The sequence below is a fragment of the Mytilinidion resinicola genome (assembly GCF_010093595.1).
Source record: "Mytilinidion resinicola strain CBS 304.34 unplaced genomic scaffold BDZ99scaffold_8, whole genome shotgun sequence".
NCBI classification, from domain to species: Eukaryota; Fungi; Ascomycota; class Dothideomycetes; order Mytilinidiales; family Mytilinidiaceae; genus Mytilinidion; species Mytilinidion resinicola.
The window spans coordinates 1,787,044-1,803,641 of NW_022985444.1; the positions used below are offsets into that span (position 1 = coordinate 1,787,044).

At 51.0% G+C, this 16,598-nt stretch overlaps 11 protein-coding genes across 11 annotated transcripts; 8 read left to right on the forward strand and 3 right to left on the reverse strand.

The window, feature by feature from the left end:
- Positions 1-251: 251 nt before the first annotated feature.
- On the forward strand, positions 252-923 carry BDZ99DRAFT_462476 (uncharacterized protein). The gene has a single exon (XM_033719851.1). The coding sequence runs from the start codon at positions 368-370 to the stop codon at positions 752-754; it is 387 nt and encodes a 128-aa protein (XP_033578182.1). The 5' UTR covers positions 252-367; the 3' UTR covers positions 755-923.
- A 134-nt stretch (positions 924-1,057) lies between these two features.
- BDZ99DRAFT_570465 (uncharacterized protein) lies at positions 1,058-3,460 on the forward strand. Its single transcript, XM_033727996.1, has 3 exons — positions 1,058-1,405; positions 1,456-2,709; positions 2,781-3,460. Exons 1-3 carry the CDS (start codon positions 1,154-1,156, stop codon positions 3,009-3,011), a joined length of 1,737 nt encoding a protein of 578 aa, XP_033578183.1. The 5' UTR covers positions 1,058-1,153; the 3' UTR covers positions 3,012-3,460.
- A 1,457-nt stretch (positions 3,461-4,917) lies between these two features.
- Positions 4,918-5,559, reverse strand: BDZ99DRAFT_462477 (uncharacterized protein). The gene has a single exon (XM_033719852.1). It carries the CDS (start codon positions 5,475-5,477, stop codon positions 5,019-5,021), a length of 459 nt encoding a protein of 152 aa, XP_033578184.1. The 5' UTR covers positions 5,478-5,559; the 3' UTR covers positions 4,918-5,018.
- Positions 5,560-6,456: 897 nt separating this feature from the next.
- On the forward strand, positions 6,457-6,925 carry BDZ99DRAFT_298079 (uncharacterized protein). The gene has a single exon (XM_033714159.1). It carries the CDS (start codon positions 6,530-6,532, stop codon positions 6,782-6,784), a length of 255 nt encoding a protein of 84 aa, XP_033578185.1. The 5' UTR covers positions 6,457-6,529; the 3' UTR covers positions 6,785-6,925.
- A 546-nt stretch (positions 6,926-7,471) lies between these two features.
- Positions 7,472-8,045, forward strand: BDZ99DRAFT_385824 (heterokaryon incompatibility; the record flags this gene model as incomplete). The annotated part of the gene is made up of 2 exons (XM_033715449.1): positions 7,472-7,674; positions 7,769-8,045. Coding segments are annotated over 2 exons (480 nt in total), but the record flags the coding sequence as incomplete, so codon positions are not given.
- A 77-nt stretch (positions 8,046-8,122) lies between these two features.
- On the forward strand, positions 8,123-9,052 carry BDZ99DRAFT_476041 (uncharacterized protein; the record flags this gene model as incomplete). Its single annotated transcript, XM_033722031.1, has 2 exons — positions 8,123-8,720; positions 8,895-9,052. 2 exons carry the CDS (start codon positions 8,123-8,125, stop codon positions 9,050-9,052), a joined length of 756 nt encoding a protein of 251 aa, XP_033578187.1.
- A 1,075-nt stretch (positions 9,053-10,127) lies between these two features.
- Positions 10,128-10,831, forward strand: BDZ99DRAFT_298083 (uncharacterized protein). The gene is made up of 2 exons (XM_033714160.1): positions 10,128-10,483; positions 10,536-10,831. The coding sequence occupies exons 1-2, from the start codon at positions 10,334-10,336 to the stop codon at positions 10,740-10,742; spliced, it is 357 nt and encodes a 118-aa protein (XP_033578188.1). The 5' UTR covers positions 10,128-10,333; the 3' UTR covers positions 10,743-10,831.
- Positions 10,724-11,718, forward strand: BDZ99DRAFT_298119 (uncharacterized protein). The gene is made up of 3 exons (XM_033714162.1): positions 10,724-10,850; positions 10,913-10,985; positions 11,037-11,718. The coding sequence occupies exons 2-3, from the start codon at positions 10,983-10,985 to the stop codon at positions 11,532-11,534; spliced, it is 501 nt and encodes a 166-aa protein (XP_033578189.1). The 5' UTR covers positions 10,724-10,850; positions 10,913-10,982; the 3' UTR covers positions 11,535-11,718.
- A 470-nt stretch (positions 11,719-12,188) lies between these two features.
- Positions 12,189-13,046, forward strand: BDZ99DRAFT_298107 (uncharacterized protein). Its single transcript, XM_033714161.1, has 2 exons — positions 12,189-12,652; positions 12,724-13,046. Exons 1-2 carry the CDS (start codon positions 12,308-12,310, stop codon positions 12,883-12,885), a joined length of 507 nt encoding a protein of 168 aa, XP_033578190.1. The 5' UTR covers positions 12,189-12,307; the 3' UTR covers positions 12,886-13,046.
- Positions 13,047-15,497: 2,451 nt separating this feature from the next.
- Positions 15,498-15,953, reverse strand: BDZ99DRAFT_519882 (uncharacterized protein; the record flags this gene model as incomplete). The annotated part of the gene is made up of 1 exon (XM_033725453.1): positions 15,498-15,953. The coding sequence occupies one exon, from the start codon at positions 15,951-15,953 to the stop codon at positions 15,498-15,500; it is 456 nt and encodes a 151-aa protein (XP_033578191.1).
- A 46-nt stretch (positions 15,954-15,999) lies between these two features.
- On the reverse strand, positions 16,000-16,566 carry BDZ99DRAFT_519883 (uncharacterized protein; the record flags this gene model as incomplete). Its single annotated transcript, XM_033725454.1, has 1 exon — positions 16,000-16,566. The coding sequence occupies one exon, from the start codon at positions 16,564-16,566 to the stop codon at positions 16,000-16,002; it is 567 nt and encodes a 188-aa protein (XP_033578192.1).
- Positions 16,567-16,598: the final 32 nt, after the last annotated feature.

Here is a 16,598-nt window from a genome sequence, read left to right on the forward strand (position 1 = left end):
TACTTACTCGCACATCATGAGCTCATTGTTGAGCAAAAAACATCGGAAGTCACGTGAGCAGTATTACGACAACCTTGCCATGCCCTACCCAGCGCAACCTTCAAACAACTGGGTGGAGCCGCCCGGAAGGCAAGCTCCTATTCCACCACAACAAGTAGTTCGAGAAGCACCATCTTTCCCAGCCGAAGATCCTTTCGATTACAGACGTCACCAATCTTCGTCGACCGCAGCATCTTCCTCGACTTCTAAGCCCCCCAGTACGGATCATCCTAACGACAGTAACGTTCGACGTGAGAGTTTATCTTACCAACCCCAACCTACCCCATCAATTGTAACCTCGAAATCTGAAAGAGAGAATACTGCGAAAATGACTTCCCTCCATCGGCCACCTAGCCCTGCCATCACCCCTGGAAGTAGGACCCCTGAGGCAGAAAAGCTCCCGAGTACATCTATGAATGCTCCTCCGAGTCCCGCACCGACGATCAGCTCCCCTAGGTCCCCTGCTCCTCCAAGTCCCGCACCGACGATCAGCTCCCCTAAGCCACCTGCAACTCCAAGTCAACCCTCTTCCAGACCCGTCAGACTCACAGCGCACGAGTCTCGTCCGTCAAATCCAAAGGGAACCGAGCCTGATGAGTGGGAAGATGTTATTGGCCTCTGGTCATTTCAAGATCCTAGGGAGATACAATTTCTCAACGTCGTAGACGCGATTCGGAATCACGACCTCCGAAAGAGCTCAAGCTACCTCAGTTAGTGGTCTGTGGGAAGCAGTCCTCAGGCAAAAGCTCCGTGATGGAAGCTATTACTCATGTTTCGTTCCCACGTGGTGACGGCACTTGTACACGATTTGTGACCGAGTAAGTACAGCTAGAACAAGTAGAGTACCAAACTAGGTCTGATTGTCCACTCCACGAATTCGGAGTGTCGTCGTGTAAAGAAGCCTGGGACATCGCCATATTCCCATGACCATTATTCTAATGAAGGTCGCTAGGATTGTCTAATCACCGATCACACCCTGACAAAGATTGCTATCACAGCGAAAATATCTCCCGACACTTCACGTACTGAAAGCGAACAAAAAGTTCTGAAACGATTCAGAGGCACATCGGGTCCTCATGACTTTGACAGACTTGTTAAACTTGCATCCGATGCAATGGGATTCAACGACAGCATTTCCGAGAACCAACCACATTTTGCTGGAGACGTGCTTTGTGTTGAGATTCGGGGTCCAAGATGTCCTCGCCTCACTCTTGTGGATCTGCCAGGACTAATTGCTGTAAATCCTGGTAAAGCAGCTCAAGGAAATGCAGACGACATTCGCATCGTAGAGGCAATTACTGACAAGTACATACGGGACGAAATGTCTGTAATTCTGCCAGTCGTCAACTCAAATGTTGATATTCAGGTATGTCCTGCCAAATTACAACTCTTTTGACTATGCTGATAACCTAAAAGGATCATGGCATTCTCGAAAAGGCCCGTCGCGTGGATCCAAAAGGCCGACGAACGTTCGGAGTTATTACCAAACCCGACCGCATCGATGCTGGAGGGAAGAGCGAGGAAGACTGGTTAAGGCTCGCCCGACAATCCGAAGATGCATTCTTCAAGTTCGGGAAAGGCTGCCACGTTCTCGTCAATCGTAGCAATCAAAAACCACAGACCGGAACTTCGTCTGCAGAACGCGACGTGAATGAAGAGAACTTTTTCCGCGAAGAGTTCTGGTCCGAAGATAGCGGCGAGAATGCAGGGAAGACAAATAACTGGCACGCACTATACCCAACAAATCAATGGGGCACGAGGCACCTAGTCCCTCGTCTCGGTACTCTTCTTTACAAACATACGCTTGAGCAAATCGATAGCGTCCGCACCGACATCGAAACGAGACTCGCAAATTATGACGCGCAACTAGAACACCTAGGGCTGGGCCTACTCGATTCGTCCAAACTCGCCAACATTCTCTTGGCACGCTTTCTCGAGATTTCGAAAACTACATCTCAGGCCGTCCTCGGTACCTATCGCCTCGACCCCTCCTTCTTCGGCATAGACGAAGACGAAAAGACGTCTCGCTACCTTCGCTCTCGTATCCGTGACGGAAACGCCGCGTTCCACGCGCAGATGAAGGCGAAAGGGCACAGAGCAGAGTACAAAGTCGCACCCGACGAGGCACCACCAGATGACTTTGCTTGGGCAGACTTCTTTCATCGATTCTTGAAAGAGTCTGTGGGGACAGAGTTACCAGGCAATTTTGATCCAGAGCGTACGACTAAGTTGTTCCATCACTACTCTAAGCCGTGGGCGGAATTATCCCGCGATTACCTCAAGCTCGCAAACAGGCATTGCAGAGATTTCTTACTCCTCGTCGTCAACCGAAAGCTTGGCAAAGACTTCCCTGATATCGCCACAAACTTCTGGAAGCATGTCATGGAAGCGCGACTACAAGAGCGGGTCAAAAGCGCAGCCGGTGAGCTTGCAGCGCTTGAAAAAGATCGCACCGGTGACCTCGTAACGGAGAACTTGATGTTTCTAGAGCAATCCTCAGAGAAGTTCGCCGTCAGGCTCGCAAAGAGGATCAAGGGTGCTGAGGCCCAGAAGGTGTTTCCGCCGCAGAGCGATGACCAGATGGCGAAGGTAATTGGGCTTGGTGATCCGGCAGGGAAAAGACAAGAAGCTGCGGTACAGATGATGCAGGAAATGTTAATTTACTACAAGGTCAGTATTTGCCATGCTCCACTCTTCCATACTTTACTCCAGGACATGTCGATTGACCTCTATGACTATAGATTGCACGCGACCGCTACATTGACAACGTTATCATTCAAGTCGTAGAGCGCCACTTGCTTCGCTCCCTCGACGAGGAGTTCAGTCCTGACTGGATCCGAGACGCGAGTCTGTTCGATCGGGTCACTTGCGATCCGAAACACGATGAGCGGCAGAGGGAACGGGATGCTGTGCAGCGTAAGCGGGATAATTTGCAGGATTGCTACTTAACGCTAGAGAGTCTGCGAACATAGTCTAGTGTGTCTGTGAGTGTGGGCACATTGGCCTTCTTTCGAGATCTGCTTTCCTTCTGGGGCGTCATGTGTATCGTCTTGCTACGGCATGGCTATACGCAGGACTGCGCTCTAAATCACAACACCGTAACCTTTACATTCAACTTCTAGGTTCATCATATCTCTAGAGGTGTCTCACATCACTATCTACCAGCCCAAAATGCGCCCCCGGATATCCTATTTGAACCTTGTAAGGAAAGTAGTAAACCAGCGCTATGGATAGGGTTACAAGAGAGTTACTTGCATTCAATTGAATCAAAGTTTTGGCAGAGTTTATGAATTATTCCAGTAATTGAGGTGGCCTCAATGTCTCTCCACATCCAGCACGATCCCAACTAGACTAGCTAGATATACACTGCGGTATTCGAGCAATGCAACACGAGTGCATTATTAAGGCTCATTCGTACCTCCCTCAGATCATCATGCCCAATCAGGTGAGACGCCATTGATTCTCTGCATCAATTGCAGCCCATCAAGCCGGCATCAGCGCCATGTCGTCGTTGTCCTCGCCATTATGCTTATGCTTACGAACATACTTGCAATCTTTACCAGCGCCAGACTGCACACAGGCACGGCAGGGTCAAACTCCGTTGCAAACCTTTCTCGCATCAAGACAGGCCGTACAAGTCGTAGGATCGCAGCACTTTCTCTCATTAGATCGAGAGGAGGAACTCAGGACAGTGGAGAAGGACAGGGCCATTATGAACCAGCTCTGGACAAAATTGGAGGGTTTACGAGAAGAAAAACGTGTCCGGTTGGAGCCCTCCGCCCGTAAACTCCGCTGCTCTCACTGCTATCAGTCGAATCTGGACTGCGATGGTGGACCGAATGCCAGAACTGCCAGGCGGCGAAGGAAGAATGCCTGTATCAAATCTGCAAGCCGTTTGAGGAGCATGCGCGCTGGGGCCACGGCAAGTGATGCAAGAGGGCACATTGCACTCAATTCCACGGGCAGGGTAGGACTGGATACCATTTTAAATAGGTACAGAGCAAAACGGGGCAACCAAGGCTAGAAGGGCTACGACACAGAAGGAGGATATCAAAATGGGCTGCATGGCGGGCGCAGCGGCCACCTTACCTGTCCAATTTCGCGATGCAGCTTCACTCTGTTCCCATTGTTCTCATCCGCCAACACTACCTGACACATCGAAACACCCTCTTAAATCACTGCTTCCTGTATATACTTCTTTATTTGTCTAAGAAAGAATATCGAGCACACAGGCTTTTCTTGTCAGCGGTGTTGGCCGGGCACGGGATTTAAGCTGATGCCTGTCGATAGAGCCCCTCGACCCTCTAGGCTCAAGTAGAGCGCAAGGTTGCAACTATGTGTGATGGGGTTGGCTCTAGCTCGTAATGGGCGTGGGAGGCCGTCGCTGCAGAATTAACTGAAAAAGTTCCAAAAGATAGGCGCAGATTTCGGTCCTGAATTCACAAGGTCAAGCTCTACGGTGACCCATGAATGGCCTCTCAGCTTCATGAGCATAGGTTACTTAGCTAGAAGCAGAGATCAAAGATGTGCCAAACACTGCATCCAGCCCGCAATTTGACCTCTTTAAACATGCAGTGGTGTTCGGCCACCTGATCTGTGACCTATTTCCGTGCCATCATAATACCCTTGTTGTTATTGAACAGTGATGATAGTGCACGAGAGGAAGAGGCAACAAGATGTGGCTGCTGGTAGCGAAAGACAGAGATTTCCTTTTTTTTGGGGTGATGGTGCTCGCCATTAACTTATCTCGATGATAATAGACGCGATTAGTCAGTCATAATATACAGTATCGAAGAGGTGGAAACTTGCACTTGAAGATGATAGGACTATGGGAATGAAAACATAACGTCACATCACGGATTACAAAGATCTCACTGCTGCAGATGGAGATTATAGTAGTATTGATTTGATTATAAGAGCGACGCAGTCCTCGGCTTGAAAAGCCTCCCAGCGATATGAAGATAAACATGCTAACAGAGTTAGTGAAGGCCTTGCAAAAGAATTGAGAGGGAATACTTCCATAAGGTTGAAAAAAGGTCGCCACCATCCCTCTGGCGTCTCGCAGCTGGTGCCGAACCACCACCCGACTCGTCCACGATGAAGACTGGGTTAGTGGGGGGAGGGACAACATACCTGCAGCTACATGCCACTGAGCGACCCACTGGTTTAGGCTCTGGGAGGACCCGAGCACCACATGAATCGCTCCTTACAGAAGAGGGTTCGTTGCATCGAAGAGTTCTTGGAGGTGGCAGCCCGACCCGTCTATGCTGCGTAGAACAGGACAAAGCTTGCCCCTCGTCGATTGCAACGGTTCCTAATCTGCGAGGCAGCAGGATCCCTGGTGGGATGGCAGAGGTACAGCTGTAGCGCGCGCGCTCATTGTCCCGTGGGTCTGCTGCGCCGCAACTGTTGTGCACTGCCGGTGTCTGGGAACCCATGACACTTTTGTGGCGTACCAGTTGCGCTCCCTAATGTCGGGAATCCCTAATGTCGGGACGGTCCTACCGGTGGCATGTTGGTGTTGGCTTGAAGAAAAGAAGTTCAGGTCGGCGGGTGAGGAGCAGAAGATATAGTCGCTGGCTTGGCTGATTACTCAGCGGCGCACGGACACACTCCGCGACCCGCGCAAGTCGGCAGGCAGCAACGAGCAGCGAGCCAATCAGAGGCTTTCACGTCACCTAACAGCGTATAAAGGCCCCTTCATCACGTGCCCGGCAGTGATTCTTACCTTTGTATGAACACTTCACAAAGTAATTCCGCAGTTTCTAATTGGCTACATATTCTCTCCGTGCGTATCACCCTTGTAAGAATGGTGCGCTATCCTCTAGAGGTCCTTTCTAGAGAGCACTTCTACGGAACGCTTATAGATAACAGCCTAAGGTAGCTATTATTACTTACTGCTGTAGGTTACGGCCAGTGTTATAATAAGCCTACGTGGTGCTGCTAGCCCATACTGCGGCCTACACCGTAATGCGGCCTATACCGTGATGGCCTACATGGCCTACACCGTGATGCAGGTAGCTATCGGCTCTTACAACGTATTGCGCGGCACACTCCTTAGACGCTTACAGACAACAACTATTACTATTTTTACTAAGAAGTGTTCGCCTTCAGCCTTATAAAGTGCTGAAAGATGTTTACTGTGCACAGCATACAAGTGTAGTAGAAGGATAAGATGTAGCTAATCAAAGCCTGCGTTGTAAATATGTTGTGCTGTTCATTAAAATCGCTAGCGAGCACGTGACGAAGGGGTCTTTCTGAGGGACCTGCCCCGAGGCTGCCCGGTCATAATCCAACCTCAACTTCAGCTGAGATCCCAGCCTTCCCGCTGCTGCCTTCGAACCCCGCACCACTCTCCCAGCGGGCCGTATCAAATGATGTACGGCAATATCGCAGGTATAAGACTGATGTATTCGGCTCCGTCAATCAATCTAGTATTCTAAACACATGCGGTATCTTCGTCCCCAATAAAAGCTGCCTTGGCTGCTATATGTTTCAATTTGTAATAGCAAGCTGCAGCTTTACTAGCAGTCCTCTCTCCTCTGTCGCATGTCAATACTTTTCAAGGACCCGACTAAAGTTCGCAACTTCTAGCTTTCCGCCCCCCACTGCAGAGAACCACGGAATCGTCTCATCGCACATCAGTCCAGCAGTTCGAATTTCTCTGGAAGAAACCGGATTTGAAAAGGTCGTCTACATCTGTCTCCGATGCATCCATCACCTCCCAGGCATCTACTCCGCTTGAATCCGCATCATCAGCCTTCAAAGTCCGTGGATTGATACATTCAAGAAAGTCTTCTCGAAACGTAGAAGCATTAGCTACTTCAAAGGATTATTCAGAATGCGCGTTCTGTGGGCCTCTTCATCGACAAACCATAAAGTGGGAGACTTTTCGGCTCTTGCTTTACCGCCTCGGCCAGAGCAGTGAGACATGCCATCAAACATGTCGGGTGCTTTTACAAGCATTAAAGCCTTCAATTCCTCCGGAAAGCGAGCGATGTCGGAAACTGCTTCAGAACTTGGATATCGCCGTGGAGTCGCAGGTGCGTGCAGGCGGTTTCGTATTCAATTTTGGGAAGACCGCGGAGAAAGAGGCCCTTTCCGTTTCGTTGCCCAAGCCATCTTTAGGTAAGTCGCGTTGCTTTTGCAGCGAAAGAATAGGCGCGCGTTATGATGCTGATTCTCGTGATAGCTGACAATATCGCTGGTAAAATCTCCTTGCTGTTCTCTCGCCGCCAAAAACCTCCCGGCCCCCTTCCTCAAATATCAAGTCGCTCCGATTCGGAAGCCGCCTTCAAAACCGTGAAAGCTTGGATCCAAACGTGTAACTTGAACCACCATATGTGTTCCAGAAGCAAAGACGCCAAACTTCCGACCCGAGTCCTTGACGTAGGGCGGGTCGAAAATCAGACTGATTCTGCCGAAAGGTAAAGAGGATACCAACTACGTTGCGCTCAGTCATTACTGGGGCAATACACATACCTTTATAACCACAAGTACCAATCTTGCAAAAACATACGAGGGCATCCCCTGGTTGGAGCTACCAAAGACTTTCCAGGATGCCGTGATCATAAACCGACGATTGGGCATTCGTTACTTGTGGATCGATTCTTTGTGTATTCTCCAAGATTCAGAGTATGTGTTTGCATGCTTCTTAATCCTTCCACTGACCAGAATCAGAATCCGCATGTAGGTACCGGAGTGTTGAAGGTCGCTAATGGGCATGCAGAAGTGATTGGCATTTTGAATCCGCTCGAATGGGCGAGATATACACAAACTCATATATAACCAGCGCCGCGTCTCTTGCTCCAAATGGTGGAACTGGGATATTCCATTCCCGGTCCGGGGAAACCTACAAATTTGAGAACGGTGTTACAGTCAAACTATCTCTTGCAAGTAGCCATCTAGACCCCCCAAGACCATTGACCCTTTACTCACACGCTCATGGGCTTTTCAAGAGCGGATCCTACAAGCTCATGTGCTATCGTACGGCTCAGAAGAGCTGAAATGACACTGCAAGACCTCCAAGAAGTGCAAATGTGGCTTTGGATGGCCAGAACCAGCGCGAGACGCCCCAAACGAAATGCTGCAGGCACACCGAGAACTCCGCTACCATGAGCTCATTGCCAAAGCCACCGCTCTTGCGATCGAGAAAGAAGGTGCAGAGATCCGAGAAGAGCACATGTTTGAGGAAATTGGCGCATTTCTCGCACTACGAAAAGAGGCCGTAGACCCAGACTGGGACATCGATGAAGAGGAATGGCTCGATTTGTACGATTACTGGAGGGACTTCGTCGTGCCGGCATACACACGGTTGAAATTGACGATAGAGTCTGACAGGCTTCCTGCTCTCTCTGCGATAGCATCAGGTATCGGGGCGGCCGTCCCAGATACCTACCTTGCCGGCTTATGGCGTAAGGATGTTCGCCATGGTCTCGCATGGAGCGCATCTGCCGACGCAAAATTGCCCTCAGCATATCGTGGTCCGTCATGGAGCTGGGTTTCCGTCGAAGGGCCCATAACTTACTGGCCGTTGCTGCGCGAAAAGAGCCCTCCTAGCGAGAACAGATGGTCGTCATACCGAGATACGAGAACTCTGCGCCCGTCTAAACCTTCTCTCCGAGTCCTCAAAGCGTCCTGCACACCGGTATCCTCGAATAGCACTGGCGCCGTCAGCTCTGGTATGTTGAAGTTGCGAGAGGATAAGTATAGCGCAGTACTCGTAGTCGACTCAGCAAGACAGGAACCCGGGATAGAGCAAGGGTCGAAAGTGGGAGCCCAGGTACACTGCTCGATGATTTGTGCAAAAATTCACATGGTACGTTATGAAACTTGGCATGATACTTTGCTGTTAGATCCTGGTCGAATAGCATCATTCGCGCTGATAGATATGAGCGACCCGAACATCTCTATCACTCTGCTCTACCTGGGAGAAGAATGCTCGACGGACGAGAATTTGAAGCCGCTGGAATGGCGACACGATCTACCGAAAGACCAACTCATATCACCCTGAAGGCTTTTCTCGTACTGCGCAACTCAGAGAAAAAGAAGCGCGCGTTTGAGAGAGTCGGAATGTTTCGAGGCGCGAGTTTGCCAGCTAGGATAAGTTAGGTGCGGACTGAGATCACAATCCTGTGACGAGGCCCTACCTCATTTCATCATGGTCCTTTCGCCGTTGGAATACGTCTCAACACTGGACAATCGAGATGTTATCGGCTCTCATAGCTCGTTTTCCGGAAGCTGTTCTGCAGAGCACGAAGTAATGGGCTTGGCATAGCTGCGCTTGCCGTCAGGATGAGGCTCGACAAGTCAAATTGTAAGTAAGATCAATTTTGTTGGCTGGCTAGATTTACTCACCCAGAACGCGTGCAGTCACAGTGAGACATTTTGTCAAGCTAAGAGCATCGCTGGTCTGGATCACCAAGTTTTCCCTGACGCTAGATATCCACTATCGTGGCTCGATCAAGGAAAGAGGATAAGCGATGTGGCTTTGTGGCGTCCTACACTAGAGCCTCATCAAGAATGCCAAGCCCCCCTCTTTCGAGACAACAACATGCATGCCTTGTGACGGAGTACGTATTCCTAGCCAGCTAGCCTACGGAGTGTGGTACGGCTAGCGTCGGCTACCTTAATATAGAACACGGTTCCTATATTTAGCCCTCACAGTTCTACGGTACGGCTACGTAAGCCTCCACACACAGGAGTATATATACGGCGTACGTAGCCTAGATAGATGCTCAGCCAATACATCACTTACCTCGTTCAATGCATTGTTTCACCTCCATCCTCACCTTGCAATGCTTCCCATCTCTCAGACCATGAAAATCCTCTTCAGCTCCAACTCATGCAATTACATCGCACTGAAGATCTCTTGTAGTTAACGATGACTCGACAGCTTCGCGACAGGCCTGCTATTGAGATGGAGGCGCGTTGGACTCTATTTTGCACAAACGCATCGCCAAATACCAAGAAAAGCTTCAACAGAGATGCTAAAATCTAGACTGCCGTCATGCCGCTTTCAGATTCTCCTCGTCTGGTTCTGGCTTGGTGTCCCATAGAGCCGCGGGGACGCCGTGTTGGGCTCCTGCCTCGACCTCGTGGCTGGCTGGGGACGAGATCGGGCTCTGGCTTATGACCAGATGCCTGCCGCTCACCTTCGCGCTTTGCTCTGACTTCAACCTCACTCTGTCGCGTTTCTTTTGTAGAGCACATCCACTCGTTATTTTGATCTTGTTAGCCGCCACTCCTCGTTTAGACGAAGCAACTGCTATATTTTATTGCTTTGGTCGCAATCATGCTGCTCTTGTTTTGGGTCTCAGCTCTCACGGGCCTTGCGTCTGCGGTTCCTACGTCTTATGATACATGTAAACCTCTCCCCACTGGTCATGGACCAAAAGCGAAACCTGATACTGTGGAGGAATTTTATGCTCTTTCAGCGCTCAAGGCAAGCGCGCTTTCCATTTACTTCTCCAGAAACGCTGCTAATCTGTTTCAAGACTCTATCATCTTCGACGCATACTCCAGAGGGGTATTCTCGAGTGTTTCAGGGAGAAAAGGGCTCCGTGTCGGCTTCTAATTACCTTGGCTCCTACATCTTGACCAGTTATAGCGCCGAAACCTGTGCTCCGCTGTGTAATACTAAGAAAGGCTGCGAAGGTTTCAATATGTCCGTGTCCGCCAGTTTTATAAATTTACCTACTTGACACTCTCCTAGTTTTATCGAGAGGGATCCTTCCCTTGAGCCAAAGCCTTCTAAATGTCCTAACCCACCTTCAACCACAAACTACAAGTGTACACTCTGGGGAGCGGCCGTACGTGAAGCAAGATATACCGAGCTTAGCAGCATTCCGTGTTACTGATGCTCGTTTCACAGGTGTGTGCCAGTCAGGTCAAGGACAAGGGCCATTGTGAGGAAGGCTTCCACATCGTCATTACCGGGTCGAATGGTAGGGCGCTCACCAAGTCAGACACTTCCGACGTTGCCTAATAGCTTTCAGGATACACCAAAAAGGCACCGAAACCGAAGCCACTCTCCAGCGCGAAGTCCAGCATCAAGACAAGCTCCAAGTCTGGCTCTAGCACTAAATGCAGCTCCTCTCTTTCCACGAAGGTTTCCAGTACAACCGCCAAATCCAGCTCGTCTACCCCATGCAAGTCTTCAAGTGCTTCCAAGCCTACATGGGTTTCCTCCGCGCACTCGACAGCTCGCACTTTCGGGCCTTACTCTTCCAAATCGACGACTTCATTTCCGATTTACACAAGCGCATCCCGCGCTTCGTCTAGCGTTGTTTTTTCAAGCACGTCTTCTGAGCTCGTCCCTTCATCTTCATCATCTGAACTGCAATCAAGCACGACATCTGCATCCAGCATCTATACTACTATACCATCATCGACGACTAGCAGTCCTGAACCAAGCCAGACGACCTCAACCGTCACCATCTCCTCGTTCAGCAGCTCTACAGGATCCCAATCTATCTCTTCGGTATCTTCTGTAGACTCCCAAAGTAGCATCCTCTCCTCGTCCATTAGCTCTACGGACTCCGAGTCGGCCACTTCGACGTCTACTGCCGGCTCCCAAACAAGTAATATCCCCTCCTCATCCACCAGCTCCACGGACTCCGAGTCAATCACTCCGACGTCTGCTGCCGACTCCCAAACAAGCAGCACACCCGAATCCAACACGACCTCCGAAGTCGCATCATCTAGTGCGTCTTCAACAAGCGACGTTACTCCATCACCGACGTGCACTTCGACATGGGTCGTTACATCCGATCTCGACTACTTTGGAGTCGATGACCGTAACAGTCCTGAAGTTTACAATAGCCTGGATGGCTGTATCTCAGCGTGTGATGATATTAGCGAATGAATTGCCGTTGTCTGGGCCCAGGGAACCTTTTGCTACCTGAAAGACACCATCACAGCCGAAGTCCCTCATCAAGGATACACGGGAGCGAAACAGGTCGAGGTATGCACCGGAGCGGCAGCTTCGAGCAACACGTCCTCGCCTGCGACTCTTACGAGTACGTCTGAAGTGAGCTCTACACCAACCGCAGAACCTAGCTCAAGCAGCTCAACTATCGATGAGACTTCAGCATCCGCGTCTTCCTCTTCTACCGTCGATTCTCCTGCCACATCTACCACGGCATCAGGAAACGCGGGCGCCAACTTCGCCCTGCCCCAGCATAGCGGCTTGAACGAAGCGCTGCTCAGTACCGGTAGCCCTGGCGACTGGGTATGGGTCTCTCAGACCATTACTGTGTGCCCGGACATGTTTTATGATTTCAGCGCCTGGGCACGACCCAGGTACCGAGCATCCGGCACCGGCGTCCCATGCCAGCTGGTCTTCCTGGGGGATGGCGTAGAGTTTGCGAGGACGGCACTAGTGAGACCTGCCAACGCCGCTGCAAACATCTGGCTCGAGACGATGGCGACGGGCGTTCAGCTCAGCAGCAGCACGGTTGATTTTAGCATGCGGTTGTCGTGCGAGGGTGTGCCGGCAAATGATCTCTTCGGTCTATGGCTAGATGATGTTGCGCTTACGGCGGCGACGACGTCTGCTGCGGTGCAGTCTGCCGCTGCGAGCTCCGCGGTAGCGTTATCGAGTTCGGACATAGCAGACAGGTGAGTAAAGACCCCAAGGGCCCGCTGCGCTCGAATTCGAGAAAATGCTAATCCACCTCCTAGCACGCCCACGCCCACGCCCACGCCCACGCCCACGCCCACGCCATCTGCTACTACAAGCTCCGCGATAGCTGCATCGAGTTCGAACATGCCATAAAGGTATGGTGTTTTGGGGGAGTACGCGCGTGCTTGGAGTGGAGGGTGTGTGTCCGGAGGGAGAGCTAGCGTAAACGCATCATGATTTCTCCTTAGACGATTTTAGTTTAGCGGCGGAGAACGGCGGATGAAGTAGATGCGCTGGTGACTTTGTTGGAGATGAGTTGTGTGTATATATTACCGTTATACTTGTATGTATCAAAATACTAGTAGGATTCGAATCATGAGATAGCTATAGTCTACGATTTTCAAGTATACTACACGTGTCGATAGAATCACGCTGATACTAGATCCTGTTTTGCTAATAGTTTATCTTTCAACTGTGCGAGCGAGCAAAAGCACCCCGAAACACCCTCCTCTGAAACAACGATGTGGAAGTCGGCGCCGCCGTTACGCTCGCCAACGACACCGTAGCGCATAGTCACGTTAACGTCTTCAGAAGTTGACTGGGAAACTCCCCTTCGCGCAAAGCCTCCCCGTGCACTAACCCTATGGAAGGAAGCTCGACCCACGTGATCCACAGGATCCAACCACCAAACTCCGTGCAATCCACGTGCTATCCCCCTCGCTCGGATATATAACCTCCCCTCCTTGATGCAATCAGCGACGCGAACACCGCACCTTTGTGGTGTTCAAACGGAGTCCTAGGAGGTTGCCCATGGTTTGGGGATTTGGGTGGGAGGGAGGATTGAACACCGCAGCTTTGTGGGATTCAAAACCTGCTAACCATAAAAATTGATGGTTTGGGGGATCTGGTGGATTCGGGGGCAGGGGATCCACATGCGTGGATCGAATGGCCCATGGGGTGGTGGGTGATGTTGAGCAGCGTGGAATCCTCATGTTGGGAGCGGTGTGTGGGGGTGCGTAAGCTGGTTTGGTGGTGGGTATCGTGAGGGAGCGGTGGTGGTGAGCGTTATTTCTTGAAGCTGGTGGAACCTAGGACCGATTTTAGTTGATAGGCCATGTCTTCTTTTCAGGATTGTTGGAGGCAGTAGAAGCTGGGAGAGTTGCCGGTCATCACTTCGAATAACTGCCATCCTACGCGGGTCAAAGCTTACCGTAATCCCACTGGGAATGGTGCCGATGAAACTTCATATTGCGCGGCACGCGTAGCATCCATCCCATGAGATGGCGGATGTGGTAAGATCGTGACATGTTGACATCTTCAACGAAGCGTCTCAAGGCAATAGCAGCAAACTTTACAGACATGACCTGCATGAATGGGACAAGTCGGTGGTTGCAATTTATTAGCATTATGATCTACTTATGGTAATCATTGATTCACCGCTGATGTACAGCGACTGATTAATTTGCAAATGAAGTATATATCATGACAAAATAGGTACAAGATGTTCGTCCTAGCTTCGCCCAAAGGTTACTGGTCTCCAGCATTACGAAGAAGTGTGAACTCGATGCTGAGGGGGGAAGGGGCAACATACCTAAACCTACCTTCAGCAGTACCAAACGACATGCCACTGAAAGGAGTTCCCTGAGGGACATACCCTCCCTTGTAGACCGAGATACAGCGACTCCCAGGTCTTGAATCCTCATCTCTTACTGCCATAGAGAAAGAAACAAGGAGCCATGTTAAGTTGCCTACTGTTCTCGGTCCGCGAGCTCGGTAGCGAAGATCAGACCAGAGCCGCCTCGCCAGCGATCCAGAGGAACATGTGCCATTTTCGATGGACGACTCCGGCCCTCACAACACCACCAAGCGGGTCCAGTTGAGGCGCCTTGCGAACTCTCAGCCTTTCCGGACTCAGCTGGCCCGCCTTGCAATCCTCAGCCCTGTCTGAAGAATGAATACCTAGCCTATCGAGGTCCAGCTGGCTCACCTTGCGATTCCCAGACTTTCCAAGAAGTCAAAGGCAGAAAAAAGAGAGTCAACGTGGCATGTGTGGAAGGAAAGATGAGGAAGTGGAAAGTTGCAGAGCGAGACTATTCTGCGCGGGAGACGCTTAAGTACGCAGGCGAAGGCGCTACATTAGACTCCACGTGATAGTCATTAAGTCACGAGAAATGACTCCTCCGACCTAACGCTTAGGGAATATCTGTTCTCGCACAGCTAGGCCGTACCGACCTCTAGGTTATGGCCGTAGGTTGTTACCGATCAAACTTACACGCAGTTATCTTCGGTGTCAATCATGTGGTTTTCACTCATAGACAGGCCATACCGGCGGTGCAGATATGGACTGTGTTAAATATCTCATCTCTCCCACCATAGATTGACATCAACTTGCAAGTTTCGTGTATATTTGCATCATTTATGCCACGTTAAACTCCTGTGAAGTCAAAACTGAACGTCTTGAAGCACTGATTGGCAGGTACATTCACGGAACCACGGAACAAGACGAAATGGGATACAGGTTTAACGATAGCGATGAGAGCGTCGAGGGCGCTAGGGCTAGGTGATCATGGTTGCAAAGCGTCTGTGAATTGGTGATAGTATTCTCTCTTGGTTGCCGAGTGTTTCATAGCAAGCCGCACTAGATCTTGGAGCCATGAGCAACACCAATGGGCTAAACTCTTTAGTATTATCAGCTATTGATAGCGATCCTCAGTTCACTGCTGTAGTTTAGAGAAAGTGAAAAGAACAACACAATAGGGAAAGAATCAATTGACAGTTACAGGGTGAATTCATAGCCCAATTCTTCCATCCTGTAGATCCCCCCTTCTCAATCTCAAGACACCCTCTTCCTCTTCCTCGCAGACATCTCATCGGCTTCCATCTCCTCGACATCCTCCTGGGAAGCAGACTTCCTAGCCGCCGAATTCCTGATATGCTGATCCCAACCATAGCCAAGCTCGCTATGAACCGCACTACAGCTCTCTTTTAGGCAGCCATACTCCCTCGTCCTGTTGGCAAACTTGTCTCGCTTGCAAAGCCCATACCGGCACTTCTCCGCGTCCCCAATGTCGGCGCATTGAGAGCAAGGAAATCCACCATCACATTCTTGGCCGAGCATGTAGCAGAGCCCGCATTGGAGTTTACGTGTTTCTTCTGCGAGTGGAGATGAGTTGGCTGTAGGACGTAGCGCGCGTTTCCTCGTGAGGCTGCCGAATGGGTCGATGCTTGTTGGAGTGGCTAAGAACCCACTCCTCGCCTTCTCTGAGCGATCGGCCTCAACCCTCGCCATCTCCGCGCGTTCGGGAACCGAAGCCTCCTTGCGAGCCGCCCTGAGCTTACTTACTGAGCTCCGCAAGTAACCTGTCCTTCTGCTCTGTGAGACGATCAATCGCTTCTCGACCCGCCGCTTTCCGTCTCCCCCCATCCGCTTCTGTAGCCCTCAACCGTTCCTTAATGCCGTCCCGCTCCCTCCTCAGCGCAGCCATCGTGCGCCCAGTATCCGTAGCCGCAGCCTCCCCATAATCCTTCCGAAGTGCGCGGTGAATCCCCTCGGCCATCTCGCGCCGGCCCTTCTCGTTCTCATCCCTATCGCCTGCGATCTCCACTTCATCGCTCACTATATTGAGCATCTCCGCATGGCACTCTCGCTCTCCTTCCCGCGCAACCTGCTCTTCCTCTCGTGCTGTCGTCAAGTGATGCTGCTCCATCGTCAACTTCTGGACTGCCGTAGCAAGCGACGCCACTGCGCGGTCGATGGTCGCGCGGATCTTGAGCGCTTCGTCGGCAGAGCCCGATTCCCGATACCGAGCGAGGAGGAGCGTCAAGCCGGCTTGGTCGGAGGGGAGGGGAATCTCGTGCTGTGCCTGGCAGATCTGGCATGGGTGGGATGCGGAGGAGGACATTTCGGGTTAAGTGTGGGTGGTGTAGGTTGGCG